This window comes from Hyla sarda, chromosome 6 (assembly GCF_029499605.1).
Source record: "Hyla sarda isolate aHylSar1 chromosome 6, aHylSar1.hap1, whole genome shotgun sequence".
NCBI classification, from domain to species: Eukaryota; Metazoa; Chordata; class Amphibia; order Anura; family Hylidae; genus Hyla; species Hyla sarda.
Genome location: NC_079194.1, coordinates 295,175,973 through 295,197,719, shown reverse-complemented (window position 1 = coordinate 295,197,719; position 21,747 = coordinate 295,175,973). Strand labels below are relative to the sequence as shown.

Below are 21,747 nucleotides of genomic sequence, written 5' to 3'. Positions count from 1 at the left end.
TACTGCCTCCTATATACAAGAATATAACTACTATAATACTGCCTCCTATATACAAGAATATAACTACTATAATACTGCCCCTATATACAAGAATATAACTACTATAATACTGCTCCTATATACATGAATATAACTACTATAATACTACTCCTATATACAAGAATATAACTACTATAATACTGCTCCTATATACAAGAATATAACTACTATAATACTGCCCCTATATACAACAATATAACTACTATAATACTACTCCTATATACAAGAATATAACTACTATAATACTGCTCCTATATACAAGAATAGAACTACTATAATACTGCTCCTATATACAAGAATATATCTACTATAATACTGCCTCCTATATACAAGAATATAACTACTATAATACTGCCTCCTATATACAAGAATATAACTACTATAATACTGCCCCTATATACAAGACTATAACTACTATAATACTGCTCCTATATACAAGAATATAACTACTATAATACTGCTCCTATATACAAGAATATAACTACTATAATACTGCTCCTATATACAAGAATATAACTACTATAATACTGCTCCTATATACAAGAATAGAACTACTATAATACTGCTCCTATATACAAGAATATAACTACTATAATACTACTCCTATACACAAGAATATAACTACTATAATACTGCTCCTATATACAAGAATATAACTACTATAATACTGCTCCTATATACAAGAATATAACTTCTATAATACTGTGCGCTGCAGCTCTTTTCCTCCCTCCTCCTGTTCGCTGTCACATCATGGGGTCTCTGGAGACGTGGGATGTGCAGTGATCTTACAGTACGACTTATGTTTCTGGCCATTTCCTGCCCAGTATTGATCATATTTCGGGAGCCTCGTCCTCCCCTCAAGGTCATTACAGCAATGATGGGACAGGGGGTGGCGCCGCTGATCTCATCTCCTATTCAGTCCCGTAGTTACATAAAACGTCTTACCATAAAATCGGTGATTCGTTGGCGGGTTATCAAATAGTTTAGATTATTGCCCAAATTTACACATTTTTCCCATTTTGAAATTATGAAATTGATATATCAAGTAGTTTGAACTATTGGACAAATTTAGGAAATTTTTAAAAATTCGAATTTTTATTTCAAATTTGATGTAAAATTCATGACATCTCAGAATATTATATTTTTTTTTTGTGTAGAATACTGGATTATTAGAATGTGTTACAAATTTATGACATTTTCAAAAAAAATCGAATTTTTATTTCAAATTTGATGTCAAATTTATGATATATCTCAGAATATATTTTCTTTTAAAAATATATATATATATTTTTTTTTTATACTGATTAGAATGTGTTACACACTAGGTGCCCCTCCACCTCCCCCCCCCTGCCCTGACCATAGGGGGTTATTGAATCCCTGCCAGGAGATGAAATGGTTAATGCAAGTCATGAGATTCCTCTTTCCGGGCAGCTGCGGACCATGAATGGGGGGTGAAGATGAGTAGAGATCTGTGTGTTCTGCCCTGTTCCCTGCGCTGAATTATTAACCGTTTATAACCTACACGTGAATTATTACAAGATCGGTCGGCGAGAAGGATGATGGGAGTAGGCCTTGGCGCAGAAGGGGTTAAAAAAAAAGATCAATATCTCCATGGGGCGCAAAGCTGTCAATCATTCAATGGTCACATACAATACGCTACAATGTATCCATGTACCTGCGGCTCTCTGGCCCTTGCAAAACTACAACTCCCAGCATGCCCTGACAGAAGCAGGCTGTCAGGGCATGCTGGGAGTTGTAGTTTCGCAACACAGAATTTTGAAACTATTTGAGAAAGTTGCACAATATATGAAACCAGGCACAATGTTACCACTTGATGGTACTTCACATTTCTAAGACGTATCCGGGACATCCCGCCGAGTGCGCCACTTTCAGTACAGTATGTACAATGTCATCGAGTGAATACAGCCTAAAGCAGCCATATTGAAGTATATTGTGCTACTCAGCTTTTCTAGTCTGCTGAAGCCCCAGCAATGCCATGCCCTCTCCCTGCCCCCGCACCGATGTCTTCTCTCCCCCTTCACCTTTTTCTACGTTGCCCAGCCACCCCCTCCCCTCTCCCTGCCCAAGGCGCTAACTATTCTCTGCACCTGCCTGCCGGACAGTTAAATCATACTTTACCATGAGGTTGGTCTGGGGGCAGGATGTTTAACAATCCCGGGCAATCTCCCCAGCGGGAGAGTAACGCGATCAGAAAACGCACCGGAAGTCCGATACACTCGCTTGTTTTACTCTCGGGCTGCGAAGATTGTCGGTATCAGATGATTATAAAACTGATCAACTGTTCAAAACTGCAACTGGGCAAGACAGGGTTAACCAATGTGACCATTACAGATGTGTACAATGTATCACAATGTGACCATTACAGATCTATCCAATGTATCACAATGTGACCATTACAGATCTATCCAATGTATCACAATGTGACCATTACAGATCTATCCAATGTATCACAATGTGACCATTACAGATCTATCCAATGTATCACAGTGTGACCATTACAGATCTATCCAATGTATCACAATGTGACCATTACAGATCTGTACAATGTATCACAATGTGACCATTACAGATCTATCCAATGTATCACAATGTGACCATTACAGATCTATCCAATGTATCACAATGTGACCATTACAGATCTATCCAATGTATCACAATGTGACCATTACAGATCTGTACAATGTATCACAATGTGACCATTACAGATCTGTACAATGTATCACAATGTGACCATTACAGATCTATCCAATGTATCACAATGTGACCATTACAGATCTGTACAATGTATCACAATGTGACCATTACAGATCTGTACAATGTATCACAATGTGACCATTACAGATCTATCCAATGTATCACAGTGTGACCATTACAGATCTATCCAATGTATCACAATGTGACCATTACAGATCTGTACAATGTATCACAATGTGACCATTACAGATCTATCCAATGTATCACAATGTGACCATTACAGATCTGTACAATGTATCACAATGTGACCATTACAGATCTGTACAATGTATCACAATGTGACCATTACAGATCTATCCAATGTATCACAGTGTGACCATTACAGATCTATCCAATGTATCACAATGTGACCATTACAGATCTGTACAATGTATCACAATGTGACCATTACAGATCTATACAATGTATCACAATGTGACCATTACAGATCTGTACAATGTATCACAATGTGACCATTACAGATATATACAATGTATGGGGCGTCCTGCTGCTGTCTATTAAAGATATATACTATATACAATGTATTACAGATTATATATATATATATATATATATATATATATATATATATATATATATATATATATATGAAGGGTTTCGGCACAGGAAGCCATCAGTGAGGTGCAGGAATCCCCCAGCTTGCCAGGCTGGATATATAACAGTGCTCGCTGGATAAAGGCTTGTTCACCGAAACGTCGCGTCCCAGACTCTAATGCAATAAAGAATCTTCACCTGCATTTAATCCGGACTCAGTGATTGGTGCTGGTTCCTCAAAAGGAGCACCGAATATATATATATATACACACACACACACACACACATATCTATATATACACACACACACACACATATCTATATATATACACACACACACACACACTATACACAATGTGACTATTATAGATATATACTATATATACACCCACAACGTGACTATTACAGATATATACCATATATACCCTGCTGACATTACCCGCTCTCACTATGACATATATACACTATATACTATATATACCCTGCTGACATTACCCGCTCTCACTATGACATATATACACTATATACCATATATACCCTGCTGACATTACCCGCTCTCACCATTACATATATACACTATATACTATATATACCCTGCTGACATTACCCGCTCTCACTATGACATATATACACTATATACTATATATACCCTGCTGACATTACCCGCTCTCACTATGACATATATACACTATATACTATATACACCCTGCTGACATTACCCGCTCTCACTATGACATATATACACTATATACTATATATACCCTGCTGACATTACCCGCTCTCACTATGACATATATACACTATATACTATATATACCCTGCTGACATTACCCGCTCTCACTATGACATATATACACTATATACTATATATACCCTGCTGACATTACCCGCTCTCACTATGACATATATACACTATATACTATATATACCCTGCTGACATTACCCGCTCTCACTATGACATATATACACTATATACTATATATACCCTGCTGACATTACCCGCTCTCACTATGACATATATACACTATATACTATATATACCCTGCTGACATTACCCGCTCTCACTATGACATATATACACTATATACTATATACACCCTGCTGACATTACCCGCTCTCACTATTACATATATACACTATATACTATATATACCCTGCTGACATTACCCACTCTCACTATGACATATATACACTATATACTATATATACCCTGCTGACATTACCCGCTCTCACTATGACATATATACACTATATACTATATATACCCTGCTGACATTACCCGCTCTCACTATGACATATATACTATATACTATATATACCCTGCTGACATTACCCGCTCTCACTATGACATATATACACTATATACTATATATACCCTGCTGACATTACCCGCTCTCACTGTGACATATATACACTATATACTATATATACCCTGCTGACATTACCCGCTCTCACTATGACATATATACACTATATACTATATATACCCTGCTGACATTACCCGCTCTCACTATGACATATATACACTATATACTATATATACCCTGCTGACATTACCCGCTCTCACTATTATACATATATACACTATATACTATATATACCCTGCTGACATTACCCGCTCTCACTATGACATATATACACTATATACTATATACCCTGCTGACATTACCCGCTCTCACTATTACATATATACACTATATACTATATATACCCTGCTGACATTACCCGCTCTCACTATGACATATATACACTATATACTATATATCTTGTTGTCTTTTACCCGCTCTCACTATTACATATATACACTATATACTATATACACCCTGCTGACATTACCCGCTCTCATTATTATACATATATACACTATATACTATATATACCCTGCTGACATTACCCGCTCTCACTATTATACATATATACACTATATACTATATATACCCTGCTGACATTACCCGCTCTCACTATGACATATATACACTATACACTATATATACCCTGCTGACATTACCCGCTCTCACTATTACATATATATACACTATATACTATATATACCCTGCTGACATTACCCGCTCTCACTATGACATATATACACTATATACTATATATACCCTGCTGACATTACCCGCTCTCACCATTACATATATACACTATACACTATATATACCCTGCTGACATTACCCGCTCTCACCATTACATATATACACTATACACTATATATACCCTGCTGACATTACCCGCTCTCACTATGACATATATACACTATATACTATATATACCCTGCTGACATTACCCGCTCTCACTATGACATATATACACTATATACTATATATACCCTGCTGACATTACCCGCTCTCACTATGACATATATACACTATATACTATATATACCCTGCTGACATTACCCGCTCTCACTATGACATATATACACTATATACTATATATACCCTGCTGACATTACCCGCTCTCACTATGACATATATACACTATTTACTATATATACCCTGCTGACATTACCCGCTCTCACTATGACATATATACACTATATACTATATATACCCTGCTGACATTACCCGCTCTCACTATGACATATATACACTATATACTATATATACCCTGCTGACATTACCCGCTCTCACTATGACATATATACACTATATACTATATATACCCTGCTGACATTACCCGCTCTCACTATGACATATATACACTATATACTATATATACCCTGCTGACATTACCCGCTCTCACTATGACATATATACACTATATACTATATATACCCTGCTGACATTACCCGCTCTCACTATGACATATATACACTATATACTATATATACCCTGCTGACATTACCCGCTCTCACTATGACATATATACACTATATACTATATATACCCTGCTGACATTACCCGCTCTCACTATTACATATATACTATATATACCCTGCTGACATTACCCGCTCTCACTATTACATATATACACTATATACTATATACCTTGTTGTCTTTTACCCGCTCTCACTATTTGGGTCTCAGTCCTCCGCACAGTCCTCCGCACAGTCCTCCGCACAATCCTCCTCCTCCTCCCGGTGACTCTGAAGCTTCTTCTTCCTGGATGTGAAGTGTTTGTGGAGTTAGAATCTTCTGAGTTGGTTTGAGGAGGAGGAGGCAGAGATGCTGATTGGTTGTTCCTGGCAGCGGCCGCTGTGCTGATTGGTTGTTCTGCTGTGCTGAGGCTTGTGATTGGCTGAGTGTTCACAGCTGAGGGGGCGAGTCAGTGTGCAGGTCTCACTGCTGTGTCACATGCCTCTCATTAGTCAGACAGCACTTACACTCAGGAGGGTGGAGTGCGTACTCACTAAATGTCTCCCTTACTCACAGTCTTCACTTGTCTGATCACAAAGTCTCCTCATTTCCCCCAAGCAATGATTTACTATCAGTTGTAAGTGTTCAGTTTCCCGACAGCGCCACCACAGGGGAGATGGAGCATTACACAGCGCCCCTGTACATGTCTGTATAATGCAGGACAGGGCAAGGGCAGGTCCTCTGGAGCCAGGGACACTCTTTGTAACCCCCTTTATTAACTATTCATGTGCATGACAGTGTTTCCCAACCAGGGTGCCTCCAGCTGTTGTAAAACTACAACTCCCAGCATGCCAGGACAGGCATGCTGGAAGTTGTAGTTTTGCAACAGCTGGATGCACCTTGTTTGGAAAACACTAGTGCAGTGGTCTCAAACCTGCGGACCTCCAGATGTTGCAAAACTACAACTCCCAGCATGCCCAGACAGCCGTTGGCTGTCCGGGCATGCTGGGAGTTGTAGTTTTGCAACATCTGGAGGTCCGCAAGTTGGAGACCATTGTACTAGTGTTTGATAACTAAAATCCATTTATATGTCTTAAATGACTGTCAGGTCACTATAGGAGTTGTTGTTTTGCAACAGCTGGAGAACCCAAGGCTATCTTGGCATGCTGAGAGTTGTAGTTTTGCAACAGCTGGAGGCACCTTGGTTGGGAAACACTGGTGTTTGATAAGTAAAATCCCTTTGATTTGTCTTATATGACTGTCAGGCCACCATAGGTGTTGTTGTTGTTTTGCAACAGCTGGAGAACCCAGGGCTGCCAGGGCATGCTGAGAGTTGTAGTTTAGCAACAGCTGGAGAGTCTGTAGCTGTCGGGACATGCTGGGAGTTGTAGTTTTGCAACAGCTTTGTTTGGGAAACACTAGTGCAGTGGTCTCCAACCTGCGGACCTCCAGATGTTGCAAAACTACAACTCCCAGCATGCCCGGACAGCCGTTAGCTGTCCGGGCATGCTGGGAGTTGTAGTTTTGCAACATCTGGAGGTCCGCAGGTTGGAGACCACTGTACTAGTGTTTGATAACTAAAATCCATTTATATGTCTTATATGACTCAGGTCTCTATAGGAGTTGTTGTTTTGCAACAGCTGGAGAACCCAGGGCTGCCAGGGCATGCTGAGAGTTGCAGTTCAGCAACAGCTGGAGAGTCTGCAGCTGTCGGGACATGCTGGGAGTTGAAGTTTTGCAACAGCTGGAGGCACACTGGTTGGGAAAAACTGATTTAATGCCCCCATAATTAAATCAGTGCATGTTGGGAGTTGTGTTGCAACAGCTAGATATCTCTCCACCTCTTGGAGTATATGTTGGAAAAAGACTGCATATGTATAGAGGTATTAAAGGGGTACTCCCCTGGAAAACATTTTTTTTTTAAAATCAACTGGTGCCAGAAAGTTAAACAGATTTGTAAATTTAAAAAATCTTAATCCTTCCAGTACTTACCAGCAGCTGTATGTTCCAGAGGAAGTTCTTTTCTCTTTGAATTTCCTTCTGTCTGTTCACAGTGCTCTCTGCTGACAACTCTGTCCATTTTAGGAACTGTCCATACAAGCAAATCCCCATAACAAACCTATCCTGCTCCGGGATGATCCTGAAATGGACAGAGGTGGCAGCAGAGAGCACTGTGGTCAGACTAGAAAGGAAATTCAAAAAGAAAAGGACTTCCTCTGGCGCATATAACAGCTTATAAGTACTGGAAGGATTAACATTTTTAATAGAAGTCATTTACGAATCTGTTTAACTTTCTGGCACCAGTTGATTTAAAAAAAAAAAGGGGAGTACTCTTTTAATTATGGAGGTTTTCACCCCCAATTTTTCAATAGACATCCTTAAAGGGGTTATCCAGGAATAAACTTTTATTATATATATATATATATATATATATATATATATATATATATATATCAACTGTCTCCGGAAAGTTAAGCAGATTTGTAAATTACTTCTATTAAAAAATCTTAATCCTTTCACTACTTATGAGCTTCTGAAGTTAAGGTTGTTCTTTTCTGTCTAAGTCCTCTCTGATGACAGCTGTCTCAGGAACCGCCCAATTTAGAAGCAAATCCCCATAGCAAACCTCTTCTAAACTGGGCGGTTCCCGAGACGTGTCATCAGAGAGCACTTAGACAGAAAAGAACAACCTTAACTTCAGAAGCTCATAAGTACTGAAAGGATTAAGATTTTTTAATAGAAGCAAATTACAAATCTGTTTAACTTTCTGGAGCCAGTTGATATATAAAAACATTTTTTTTTCCTGGAATACCCCTTTAAGTCACATGATGAAACAATCACGTGACTTGTAATTAGAAAACTGTAGGGGATAAATAAAAAAAAAAGAAAACAATAAAAAAAACACCTATATGAACACACAATGGGGGAGATTTATCAAAACCTGTGTAGAGGGAAAAGTGGTGCAGTTGCCCATAGCAACCAATCAGATCGCTTCTTTCCTTTTTCAGAGGCCTTTAAAAAAAAAAAATTGTCAGAAGCGATCCGATTGGTTGCTATGGGCAACTTTCCTCTGCACAGATTTTGATAAATCTCCCCCTTTGTATTTGGCGTTTTTTGTGTTTTTTTCCTCCTCGCCCTATAACAGATTTATAGCAATCAGTTGATTACTTTTTAGTGCTGTGATCGGCGATCCACTTGTACAGCCAAATGGTGGACCATACAAATGCACTTCATTAGAGACACCTCTGACGCCATTTTCACTCATCAGACCCCTGCAATCGTGTTGCAGGGGGTCTGATAAATCCCACAAAGCCCCCTTAAAGGGTTTCTCCGCCCCTAGACCTCTTCTCCCCTATTCATAAGGATAGGGGATAAGATGTCTGATCGCGGGTTTCCCACAAATGGGACCCCCGCGATCTCTGTGCAGCAACCGTTGTCCGTTTAGAATGCTGGGTGCGGGCTGCGTGATGTCATGGCCACGCCCCCTTAGTGATGTCCCACCACACCCCCTCAATGCAAATCTATAGGAGGGGGCGTCGCCGTGACATTACGACCCCCCGGCTCCAAGCGTCCGGAACACAATGTTCTGAACGCTGGGGCAGTGGATACCCCTTTAATGCTTTAGATGCAGTCTTAGTATTGATCTTGGCATCCAGAGGGTTAATGGTGGACATTAGCTAGATCACTGATGTCTGCCATTTGCGATGGGTCCCCTAGTCCATCGTTTCCCAACCAGTGTGCCTCCAGCTGTGGCAAAACTACAACTCCCAGCATGCCCGGACAGCCTTTGGCTGTCCGGGCATGCTGGGAGTTGGAGTTTTGCCACAGCTGGAGGCACACTGGTTGGGAAACACTGCCCTAGTCTATGGAGTGTAGCTCCTGCAATCATTTTATAGTTCATACATGCTGCAGGGTGTAAATATACACCCTGGTGGGCTAAGTATCAGGTAGCAACGGCGTACAGTTACACCCTGTGTCCTCTAGGGGGGGGGTTAATAGGGATATCCAGGAATAGACAAAGCCTGACCCCTGTCCTTAGGTTGTGTGCGGTTTTACAATTTGGATTAATTTACTTTAATGGAACTGGGGTGCAATACCACACACAACCTGAGGACAAGAGTGGTGCTGTTTATGGAGCAAAGCTGCTGTGTTTTTCTAATCCTGGACAACCCCTTTAGGCAGGAGTTTCCACACAACGTATTTCTTGTGTTTTTGTGACAAAAGAACACCACAAAAACTACCCCGCTTTTTTTTTAGTTGCATTTTTTTTCTTTATTATTGTGTATTACTATAGGGAGTTGTCTCCCCGATGTTTTTCCTCATTAAAAGTCATGTGATTCATTCATCATGTGACAAGGATTTCTATAGAAAAATTGGGGGCGGGACACACACCTTTGTTAAAGGGGTACTCCGGTGAAAACCTTTTTTCTTTTAAATCAACTGGTGGCAGAAAGTTAAACATATTTGTAAATTACTTCTATTTAAAAAAATCTTAATCCTTCCAGTACTTATTAGCTGCTGAATGCTACAGAGGAAATTCCTTTCTTTTTGGAACACTGATGACATCACGAGCACAGTGCTCTCTGCTGACATCTCTGTCCATTTTAGCAACCGTGCATAGCAGATGTATGCTAAGGGCAGCATGGTGGCTCAGTGGTTAGCACTGCTGCCTTGCAGTGCTGGGGACTTGGGTTCAAATCCCACTAAGGACAACAATAAATAAAGCGTTATTATAATAACGTCAGCAGAGAGATCTGCGATGTCATCAGAGAGCATTCCAAAAAGAAAAGAATTTCCTCTGTAGTATTCAGCAGCTAATAAGTACAGGAAGGATTAAGATTTTTTTAATAGAATTTACAAATATGTTTAACTTTCTGCCACCAGTTGACTTAAAAGAAAAAAAGGTTTTCACCGGAGTACCCCTTTAAAATCACATTCCCCTTTTTCTTGAAAAAAAGCGCGACAGTCTAAGCAGGCTGCGAATTCTGAAAACTGCCATGGACCCAAAAAATGCCAAAGAGTAGATTTTTTTTTAAAAATAATTTAATTAAAAAAATAAGCCCCCCCAAAAAAAGTGGGTCTGGCGTGCATATACTCCGGTCGAAATTATTTTTTTTTTTTAATGAACTGGTGCCAGAAGGTTAAACAGATTTGTAAATTACTTCTCTTTAAAAAATCTCAATCCTTTCAGTACATATTAGCAGCTGTATGCTACAGAGGAAATTCTTTTCTTTTTGAATTTCTTTTTTGTCTTGTCCACAGTCCTCTCTGCTGACACCTCTGTCCATGTCAGGAACTGTCCAGAGCAGCATAGGTTTGCTATGGGGATTTTCTCCTGCTATGGACAGTTCCTGATAAGGGCATCAGGTGTCAGCAGAGAGCACTGTGGACAAGACAAAGAAATTCAAAAAGAAAAGAATTTCCTTTGTAGCATACAGCTGCTAAAAAGTACTGGAAGGGTAAAGATTTTTTAATAGAAGTAATTTCCAAATCTGTTTAACTTTCTGGCACCAGTTGATTTAAAAAAAATAAAAAATGTTTTCCACCGGAGTACCCCTGTAACCGTGCACTTCTTCTGGCTCGTTCTGCAGATCATTGGCGACCCCCAATAGATCAAAACTTTTGAAGTGTCCCTGTGGCAATACTCTGTGCTCACTCCTGTCCTATCAGGCAGCTGCATGAAAACAGAGAGAAACGGGATAGCCTGCAGTGGAAGAAGAAACACAGCACAGCAGACTCAGGGAGGAAGTGAATGATGGCGGGCTCAGTGCTTGCCTCTGACAACGCCACCCTGAGCAGCGGATGTCAGAATGAGTAAGCAGCAGAACTAAGGAATTTGTGAGACGAATACAGACGTTACCTAGTGAGTAACATACATAATTTATTTTATTTTTTTCTTAGCGCGATCTGTCAGGTGATGACAAAATCAGCAACACAGTTTTGGGGTTCTGTTACGCTTTTTTAAGCAAAATGTCCACAACAGGGATTATTAGGAATTTTTTATTTTATATATAAAAAAACAAAAACACCAAAAAAAAATAAAATGTTGGCTGCATAACAAGTAATTCATTTGCAATACTTCAAGTGACAGATCCTGGCTCAAAACTATCATACGCACCCACAATAATAATAAAACAAAAAAAAAAATGTAATAGTCATCATCATAGTTGGTCTTAAAATTAGAGATGAGCGAATTTACAGTAAATTCGATTCATCACAAACTTCTCGGCTCGGCAGTTGATGACTTATCCTGCATAAATTAGTTCAGCTTTCCGATGCTCCCGTGGGTTGGAAAAGGTGGATACAGTCCTAGGAGACTCTTTCCTAGGACTGTATCCATCTTTTCCAGCCCACCGGAGCACCTGAAAGCTGAACTAATTTATGCAGGATAAGTCATCAACTGCCGAGCCGAGAAGTTCGTGACGAATCAAATTTACTGTAAATTCGCTCATCTCTACTTATGATGGGTTTCTCAACCAGGGTGCCTCCAGCTGTTGCAAAACAACAACTCCCAGCATGGCCAGACAGCCTTCGGCTGTCTGGCCATGCTGGGAGTTGTTGTTTTGCAACAGCTGGAGGCACCCCGGTTGGGAAACACTGCTCCTAGACCTAGCCGGAAGACCAAAAAGATCCTAGGGTGAAGCTATGGGGCCCCTGAACAAAAGCCTTAGGCTGTCCAGGAATGCTGGGAGTTGTAGTTTTCCAACAGCTGGAGGCACCCTAGTTGGGAAACATAGGTCTAATACCGGGGAGGAAAGTGAAAACTAAAAAAAAAAAAAATAAATAAAAAAAAAATCCTAATAAAAAAATAAAAAACACACACACCAACAAGTTTCGACCTCCCATGTCATCGTCCCATCTGCATAGATATATTAGAGTTGCCAGAGAGGAGAGAACTACATAGAAACTGCTTAGTATTTAAAAAAAAATAAAATAAAAAAAAAAAACTTCTCCCATAACCCGACGCGTCGTCCCGAGGATGAGCGAATTCCGAAAGTAGTGAAATGAACGTCTATGGCACAGGCTCGGCTTCTGCCGACTTCGGTCACGTTCCCCCTAGTGGCCAATGATTATCAAGTCGCCGACTGTACCGTAACAGTCATGAGGAGAGGGCGCGGCCTCCCGAATCTCCCAGGAATAGTGCGAGAGAAAAAAAAATAAAAAATCGGGAACGGATTTTTATTGATTTTTTTTTTCTCTCCCATGATAAGAACGGTAAATATATACAGTAATTTGCATACAGAACTGGCGTAATTGCGGGCAATAATAAGACGAGACGCCAATCCGGCAGTGCAAATAATCCTCTTGTCTTTGGGCTGTGAAATCAGTTCCTGAAAAGAAAAAAAAAATTTAAGTATAAAAAAAAAAATAAAAAAAAAATAAAAATGTACTATTTTTTTCACTTTTTTTTTTCTTTTCTTTCAAAACTATTAACAGGTAACAAACGTGAACATAAACCTATCTATAAGACCGAAAAAACGTATCCTGTACCCTGTGCCGTATAAAGGTTTAATAGGGGATACAAAGTAGCCAGAATTGTATCGATTTGAGGGTAAGAATAAAAAAAAATAAAAAAAAAAAGTTTTTCATATTTCCACAGCAGCATCTTATGGAGGGGATCCGGAGCGCGTCTTCACGAGCAGTCGCACAGAACAGGATCATGTGACGTCCTCTCCCCTTGTTTTTCAGCCGTTTGGATAGAGAACTTTGGCGTCAATTCTCCTGCTGTTTGGCGCCAAGGATTGTGCGAGTCTTCTGACCCCGCCGCGCCCCACATATGCCGGGTGTTAGGTTTTTATATGTTCGTTGTTTTTTTTCATACATGGGCTTTTGCCTGTCGCCATTAGCGAGTTGTGTATTTTTTTTTTTGTTTTTCTTCAATTTTGAAGTCCAGGAGAGAAAACCTCATGTCTTCTTTAACATCCGGCGGGACTGCCACATCTGAAACTTGTTGTACGCCGTCTGAAGCATTTCTTCTAAGTGACTCGTGATCTGCAAGAAGAAACACGGGTAACATTGTAGATCTGAGCAACAAGCACTGCGACTGTACATACATTACTGATCCCGAATTATATCCTGTATTATACTCCAGAGCTGTACTCACTATTCTGCTGGTGAGGTCACTGTGTACATACATTACATTCCTTATCCTGTACTGATCCTGAGTTATATCCTGTATTATACTCCAGAGCTGTACTCACTATTCTGCTGGTGAGGTCACTGTGTACATACATTACATTACTTATCCTGTACTGATCCTGAGTTATATCCTGTATTATACTCCAGAGCTGTACTCACTATTCTGCTGGTGAGGTCACTGTGTACATACATTACATTACTTATCCTGTACTGATCCTGAGTTATATCCTGTATTATACTCCAGAGCTGTACTCACTATTCTGCTGGTGAGGTCACTGTGTACATACATTACATTCCTTATCCTGTACTGATCCTGAGTTATATCCTGTATTATACTCCAGAGCTGTACTCACTATTCTGCTGGTGAGGTCACTGTGTACATACATTACATTACTTATCCTGTACTGATCCCGAATTATATCCTGTATTATACTCCAGAGCTGTACTCACTATTCTGCTGGTGAGGTCATGGTGCACATACATTACATTACTGATCCTGTACTGATCCTGAGTTATATCCTGTATTATACTCCAGAGCTGTACTCACTATTCTGCTGGTGAGGTCACTGTGTACATACATTACATTACTTATCCTGTACTGATCCCGAATTATATCCTGTATTATACTCCAGAGCTGTACTCACTATTCTGCTGGTGAGGTCACGGTGCACATACATTACTGATACGTTTTTAGTAACACTGTGAATGATCTAAGCTGGATACATTGTTGCCCTTTAAACTGTCCGTACACTAAGCAATAATCCATTCCATCGGAGTCTTTTGCTCCTCACAGATTTAAAGGGGACAGCGCGGTTTTCTGTTTAGAAATGGAGAATTACAAACATGACTTACGTTTGTGCTAAGGTACAGCTTCTTCACCTTCTCCTGGAATGGACACAGCTTAGTAACCTGGAACCTCTCCAAATTACTTCTCATCTTTATAAGCTGAAAAAGAAACAACACGGTAACCAAGATGACAGAAAATCGAACGACGCTCTCATTGGTGCACCCAAAATATGGTAAGTCCATGGTGTAAATAATGGGTTAAACAACAGGGCATTAAAAGGGGTACTCTGCTGCTCAGCATTTCGAAAGAAATGTTCCGAATGCTTAGAGCCGGCACCGGGAGCCCATGGCGTCATAGTCCAGCCCCCTCATGATGTCACTCCCTAACCCCTCAATGCAAGTCTATGGGAGGGGGCGTGACAGCCGCCACGCCCCTTCCCATAGACTAGCATTGAGGGGGTGGGGTGTGATGTAATGAGGGGCAGAGCTATGACATCACGAGCTCCCAGCACCGTTTCTAAGCATTCGGAACATTTTGTTCAAAACGCTGAGCAGCGGAGTACCCCTTTAAGAGCTCCCAGAACCAATGTCACAGACCCTGCATTATGCACCTGTCATCCAGTTAAAAAGGACAGAGGAGGGGTTTTGTGACTTACTGCACCTGTAACCCATCTGGAAATGACAAATAGGAGGAGCTTTGTGACTTCCTGCTCCGGTCCCCCAGCTGAAAGAGACATAGGGGAGGAGCTTTGTGACTTCCTGCTCCGGGCCCCCAGCTGAAAGAGACATAGGGGAGGAGCTTTGTGACTTCCTGCTCCGGTCCCCCAGCTGAAAGAGACATAGGGGAGGAGCTTTGTGACTTCCTGCTCCGGGCCCCCAGCTGAAAGAGACATAGGGGAGGAGCTTTGTGACTTCCTGCTCCGGTCCCCCAGCTGAAAGAGACATAGGGGAGGAGCCTTGTGACTTACTGCACCTTCCCCCCAGATGATAGCCATATGGGAGGAGCTTTGTGACTTACCGCACCTGTCCCTAGCTGAAAGAGACATAGGGGAGGAGCTTTGTGACTTACTGCACATGTCCCCCAGCTGAGAGAGACATATGGGAGGAGCTTTGTGACTTACTGCACCTTCCCCCCAGCTGAAAGAGACATATGGGAGGGGGCTTTGTGACTTACTGCACCTTCCCCCCAGATGAAAGAGACATATGGGAGGAGCTTTGTGACTTACTGCACCTGTCCCCCAGATGATAGACATATGGGAGGAGCTTTGTGACTTACTGCACCTGTCCCCCAGATGATAGACATATGGGAGGAGCTTTGTGACTTACTGCACCTATCATCCAGCGTTGTGACCTACTGTGCCTCTACTTCTGCTGAAAAGGACATAGGGGAGGGGTGTTGTTACTTATTGTGCCTGACATTAAGCAGAAAATGACATAGGGGAGGGGCTTTGTGACTTTGCCATACAGCAGCACCAGTTATTTTGCATACAGCAGCTTCTCCTCCCAAGTGCAGCTGTAGAATAAGACAATCTGGACTCTCTCAAGTAAATGGAGGTCTGACATGTATTATCCACAGGGACACTTACCTTTTCTTCTAAAAAGGGACTATTGACAGGGAAGCAGGACCAGAAATGACGCAGAAGCTCCCCCACCGCCACATACAAGTGCTTCAGCTCAGACTGGATATCATTTGGCACCATCTCTAAAAAGAGACAGACACTTTATTCAGCACACGCAATAAATTCAACCCTTCATAGAGACCGTGTGTGTTCTCCTAGAGGATTCATGGGAAACGTAGGCAGCATTAGAAAATCAATGATGGAGCTGGAATCAGTATGGCCGAAAAACCCCATGCCTGCCAAATCGGCTAAAACAGGTAAGCACAGGGCATACACAAGAACCTCTACATTATTCTTTAATAATTGTCTATGATGCACTATATAAGCAAAAAAAAATAATCCTAAAGGATTATTTTCAGGACTTGACATTGATGGCAGTGTTTACCAGCCTGTGTGCCTCCATCTGTTGCAAAACTACAACTCCCAGCATGCCCGGACAGCCAAAGGCTGTCCGGGCATGCTGGGAGTTGTAGTTTTTCAACAGCTGGAGGCACCCTGGTTGGGAAACACTGCTTTAGATTCTGCAATTTGACTTTGTCCTAGGCCTGACCTGTAGCCTAATAAGGTCATAGTGTGAAGCTATGGGGCTCCTGTACAAAGCCTTTGGCTGTCCGGGCATGCTGGGAGTTATAGTTTTGCCTTCATTTTATTCTATATACATAACCTGTAAATCATAGAGCACCGGGGAAGGGATCAGAACTCACGGTTTATGGCTTGCTGGGTCCCTCCCAGCATTAACGCTCCTCCAGGGGACAAAGCAGAAATTGTACTACTAGCAGCATTGTTTGTAAGAACCTAAATAAAAATAAAAAATTTAAAGTTATTAAAAATGTCACATCGGTAAAATGTCCTAAGATGGCATCACTCCACCCCATCCCAACACTGGGCTACTGTACAGCGTACGGGAAATGCTCTACCCTTACTATTACTCCCCAATTAACTTCAACAGGGAAGACAAAATTTGCAGGGCTTTTAACCCCTTAAGGACGCAGGACGTAAATGTACGTCCCGGTGCAGTGGCACTTAACACACCAGGACGTACATTTACGTCCTGTACATAACCGCGGGCATCGGAGTGATGCCCGTGTCATGCGCGGCTGATCCTGGCTGCTGATCGCAGCCAGGGACCCGTCGGCAATGGATCGCGGGTGTCCGCCATTAACCCCTCAGATGCCAGGATCAATACAGATTTCAATGAATGATCTGATCGCCCGCAGCACTGCTGCGGGATCCGATCATTCAGAACGCCGCACGGAGGTCCACTCACCTGCCTCTGTCCGGCTACCGGCGTCTTCTGCTCTGGTCTGAGATCGAGCAGACCAGAAGATCGCCGATAATACTGATCTGTTCTATGTCCTATACATAGATCAGTATTAGCAATCAAGGTATTGCTATGAATAGTCCCCTATGGGGACTATTCAAGTGTAAAAAAAAAAAAAAAAGTTAAATGTAAAATGAAAAAGTACAAAAAAAAAAAAAAGTGAAAAATCCCCTCCCTCAATAATAAAGTAAAACATCAATTTTTTCCTATTTTACCCCCAAAAAGTGTAAAAAATTAATTTTATAGACATATTTGGTATCGCCGCGTGCGTAAATGTCACCGTACGGTGAACGGCGTGAACGTGAAAAAATAAAAAATAAATTAAAAAAATAAAATAAAATGTCCAAAATTGCTACTTTAATACATTTTATTTAAAAAAATATATACCGTATTTATCGGGGTATACCACGCACCGGCCTATAACACGCACCCTCATTTTACCAAGGATATTTGGGTAAAAAAAGTTTTTTACCCAAATATCCATGGCAAAATGACGGTGCGTGTGTGCGCGTGTATACCCCGATACATCCCCAGGAAAGGCAGGGGGAGAGAGGCCGTCGCTGCCCACTTCTCTCCCCCTGCCTTTCCTGGGGTCTAGAGCCCTGCTGCCGGCCCTTCTCTCCCCCTGGTTATCAGCGCCGCTGCCCGTTCTGTCCCCCTGACTATCGGTGCCGGCGCCCCATTGCCGGCGCGCCGCTCCAGGCCTCTGGCGTGCGTCCCCTGCGTCGTTGCTATGCACGGCGTGGCGCACTGACGTCATGCGCCTCGCCGTGCAGCGCATAGCAACGACGAAGGGGACACACGCCGGAGGCCTACAGCAGCGCGGACCCGACCCAGGTAATTATGCCACCGGGGATGGGGGGAGGCAACGGGGCAGTGGCGCCGATAGTCAGGGGGTGAGAAGGGCCAGCAGCAGGACTCTAGACCCCAGGGAAGGCAGGGGGAGAGAAGCAGGCAGCGACGGCCTCTCTCCCCCTGCCATTCCTGGGGCGGTATCGGCGTATAACACGCACATAGACTTTAGGCTAAAAATTTTAGCCTAAAAAGTGCGTGTTATACGCCGATAAATACGGTATTAAAAATGTATTAAAAGTTTTTTTATATGCAAATGTGGTATAAAAAAAAAAGTACAGATCATGGCGCAAAAAATGAGCCCTCATACCGCCGCTTATACGGAAAAATGAAAGTTATAGGTCATAAAAATAAAGGGATTATAAACTTACTAATTTGGTTAAAAAGTTTGTGATTTTTTTTAAGCACAACAATAATAGAAAAGTATGTAATAATGGGTATCATTTTAATCGTATTGACCCTCAGAATAAAGAACACACGTCATTTTTACCGTGAGTTGTACGGCGTGAAAACGAAACCTTCCAAAATTTGCAAAATTGCGTTTTTCTTTTTAATTTCCCCACAAAAAATGTTTTTTGGTTGCGCCATACATTTTATGATATAATGAGTTATGTCATTACAAAGGACAACTGGTCATGCAAAAAACAAGCCCTCATACTAGTCTGTGGATGAAAATATAAAAGAGTTATGATTTTTAGAAGGTGAGGAGGGAAAACGTCCGTAAGGGGTTAAAATTTTTTTTTTTTTATAGTATTTATTTTAATGAAATAAATTATTATTATCATTATTATAATACTATTTTCATATGGTTATTTTGGTATATTATTTTTATTAATATTATAATAATTACTACTATAATTATTCTAATAATAATTATTCTAATTATAATCATAATAAAAGCATACAAAAAAACTAAAATAAAATAGTAATTTTATGTTAATAATAATGATTTTATCATCACCATCAATAATTATTAATATTTATAATTTTTACATAAACTAAACAAATAAATATAATAGTCATAATAGTAATTTTATATAAAATAATAATTAGAGATGAGCGAACTTACAGTAAATTCGATTCGTCACGAACTTCTCAGCTCGGCGGTTGATGGCTTATCCTGCGTAAATTAGTTCAGCCTTCAGGTGCTCCAGTGGGCTGGAAAAGGTGGATACATTCCTAGGAAAGAGTCTACTAGGACTGTATCTGCCTTTTCCAGCCCACCGGAGCACCTGAAGGCTGAACTAATTTACGCAGGATAAGTCATCAACTGCCGAGCCGAGAAGTTCGTGACGAATCGAATTTACTGTAAGTTTGCTCATCTCTAATAATAATGATAATATTAATCACCATCAATAATAATTATAAAAAATGTTTTAATAAACTAAACTAATCGTAATATAATAATCATAATTATATTCTTTTTATGACTTCATGTAGCCATAGGAGGGTTTGCTATTTGTTGAATCGGTTGCAGTTTTCATGGTTGCCATTTTGGTGCTTCTGTAACTATTTGATCGGCTTTTATTCATTATTTTTGAATGCATAAAAAATACTGATGTATATGGTTAATTTGTAGGACAGAACAGTGGAGTCTACCGCGCTGTTCTGTTTCAAAAAGTTTTATTGTAATTTGTCAGAACTATATCATAAGTATCGTATATATCGTATAAGTAAAACGGACAGAGATGTCAGCAGAGAGCACTGTGCTTGTGATGTCAGCAGAGAGCTCGGTGTTCCAAAAAGAAAAGAATTTCCTCCGTAGTATTCAGTAGCTAATAAGTACTGGAAGGATTAAGATTTTTTAAATAAAAGTAATTTACAAATCTGTTTAACTTTATAGCACCAGTTGATTAAATAAAGAAAATAATAAATAAAATAAAAAAATTTCCACCAGAGTACCCCCTTTAAATAGGGTGAAGAAATGAAAGTCCTTCCCTTCATGCATAATAGTCCTTTTAGGGACACAAACACAGTTGATATTAGGCACCCACCTGAGTTAGTCTTGGTACATAGTTTTCCATCTGCTGTTTAATACTATCAAAGGAGTTAATAATATCCTGACTGGTTGTGTATTGTTGGGACTGGACCGGAGTTGGACCATGGTAATACCTAGAAAAATACAGATAATAAACCAGTCAATATGACCAAGTGGGATGTGTAGGGTTACAAAAACACGGCTGCAATCAGCCAGAAACAGCGCCACACCTAACCACAGGTTGCATGTGGTAATGCAGCTGAGCCCTATTCACTTTAGTGAAGCCAAAGTGCAAAACTTGATACAACTCCATGGACAGGAAAGGCTCTGCAAAGCAAAAAAACTATGCTTAAAGGGGTACTCCGCTGACGGGAAAAAAAATCAACTGGCTCTGGAAGGTTTAACAGATTTGTAAATGACTTCTATTAAAAAATCTTAATCCTTCCAGTACTTATCAGCTGCTGAAGTTGAGTCATTTTCTGTCTGACCACAGTGCTCTCTGCTGACATCTGTCTGTCTCAGGAATTGTACAGAGTAGGAGCGAATCCCCATAGCAAACCTCTCCTACTCTGGACAGTTCCTGAGACAGACAGAGGTGTCAGCAGAGAGCACTGTGGTCAGACAGAAAACAACAACTCAACTTCAGCAGCTGATTAGTACTGGAAGGATTAATATTTTTTTAATAGAAGTAATTTACAAATCTGTTAAACTTTCCAGAGCCAGTTGACATGAAAAAAAATGTTTTTCACCAGAGTACCCCTTTAAAGGGATACTTTGGTACTCCAGTGTTCTGAATATTTTTTTTTTAGAACGCTCAGAGACGAAGGCAGTGATCATGCCTTCACGGCCACACCCCCTCCATGAATGTCTATGGGAGGGGGCGTGTCATCTGACACACCCTCC

The 21,747-nt window shown here is 40.8% G+C and overlaps 2 protein-coding genes across 7 annotated transcripts in view; both read right to left on the bottom strand.

Moving 5' to 3' along the window:
- Positions 1-6,697, bottom strand: part of HPS5 (HPS5 biogenesis of lysosomal organelles complex 2 subunit 2) — a 35,466-nt gene extending 28,769 nt beyond the window's left edge. Inside the window, exon 1 of one of the 4 annotated variants that reach the window (XM_056527836.1) lies at positions 6,342-6,697. The gene's annotated coding sequence lies outside the window, so the exon portion shown is untranslated. Of the gene's footprint in view, positions 1-5,115; positions 5,140-6,341 lie in introns of those variants that run through there. The other 3 variants (XM_056527840.1, XM_056527837.1, XM_056527838.1) reach the window with 3 other exon arrangements.
- A 6,353-nt stretch (positions 6,698-13,050) lies between these two features.
- The window catches only part of GTF2H1 (general transcription factor IIH subunit 1), a 55,176-nt gene continuing 46,479 nt past the window's right edge, over positions 13,051-21,747 (bottom strand). For all 3 annotated transcript variants that reach the window (XM_056527830.1, XM_056527831.1, XM_056527832.1), the window contains 5 exons: positions 20,861-20,978; positions 17,398-17,488; positions 16,661-16,776; positions 15,141-15,233; positions 13,051-14,141 (listed from right to left, as the gene is read on the bottom strand). In XM_056527830.1, coding sequence (XP_056383805.1) covers positions 14,055-14,141; positions 15,141-15,233; positions 16,661-16,776; positions 17,398-17,488; positions 20,861-20,978 — 505 coding nt within the window. In that variant the 3' untranslated portion in view covers positions 13,051-14,054. The remainder of the gene's footprint in view (positions 14,142-15,140; positions 15,234-16,660; positions 16,777-17,397; positions 17,489-20,860; positions 20,979-21,747) is intronic.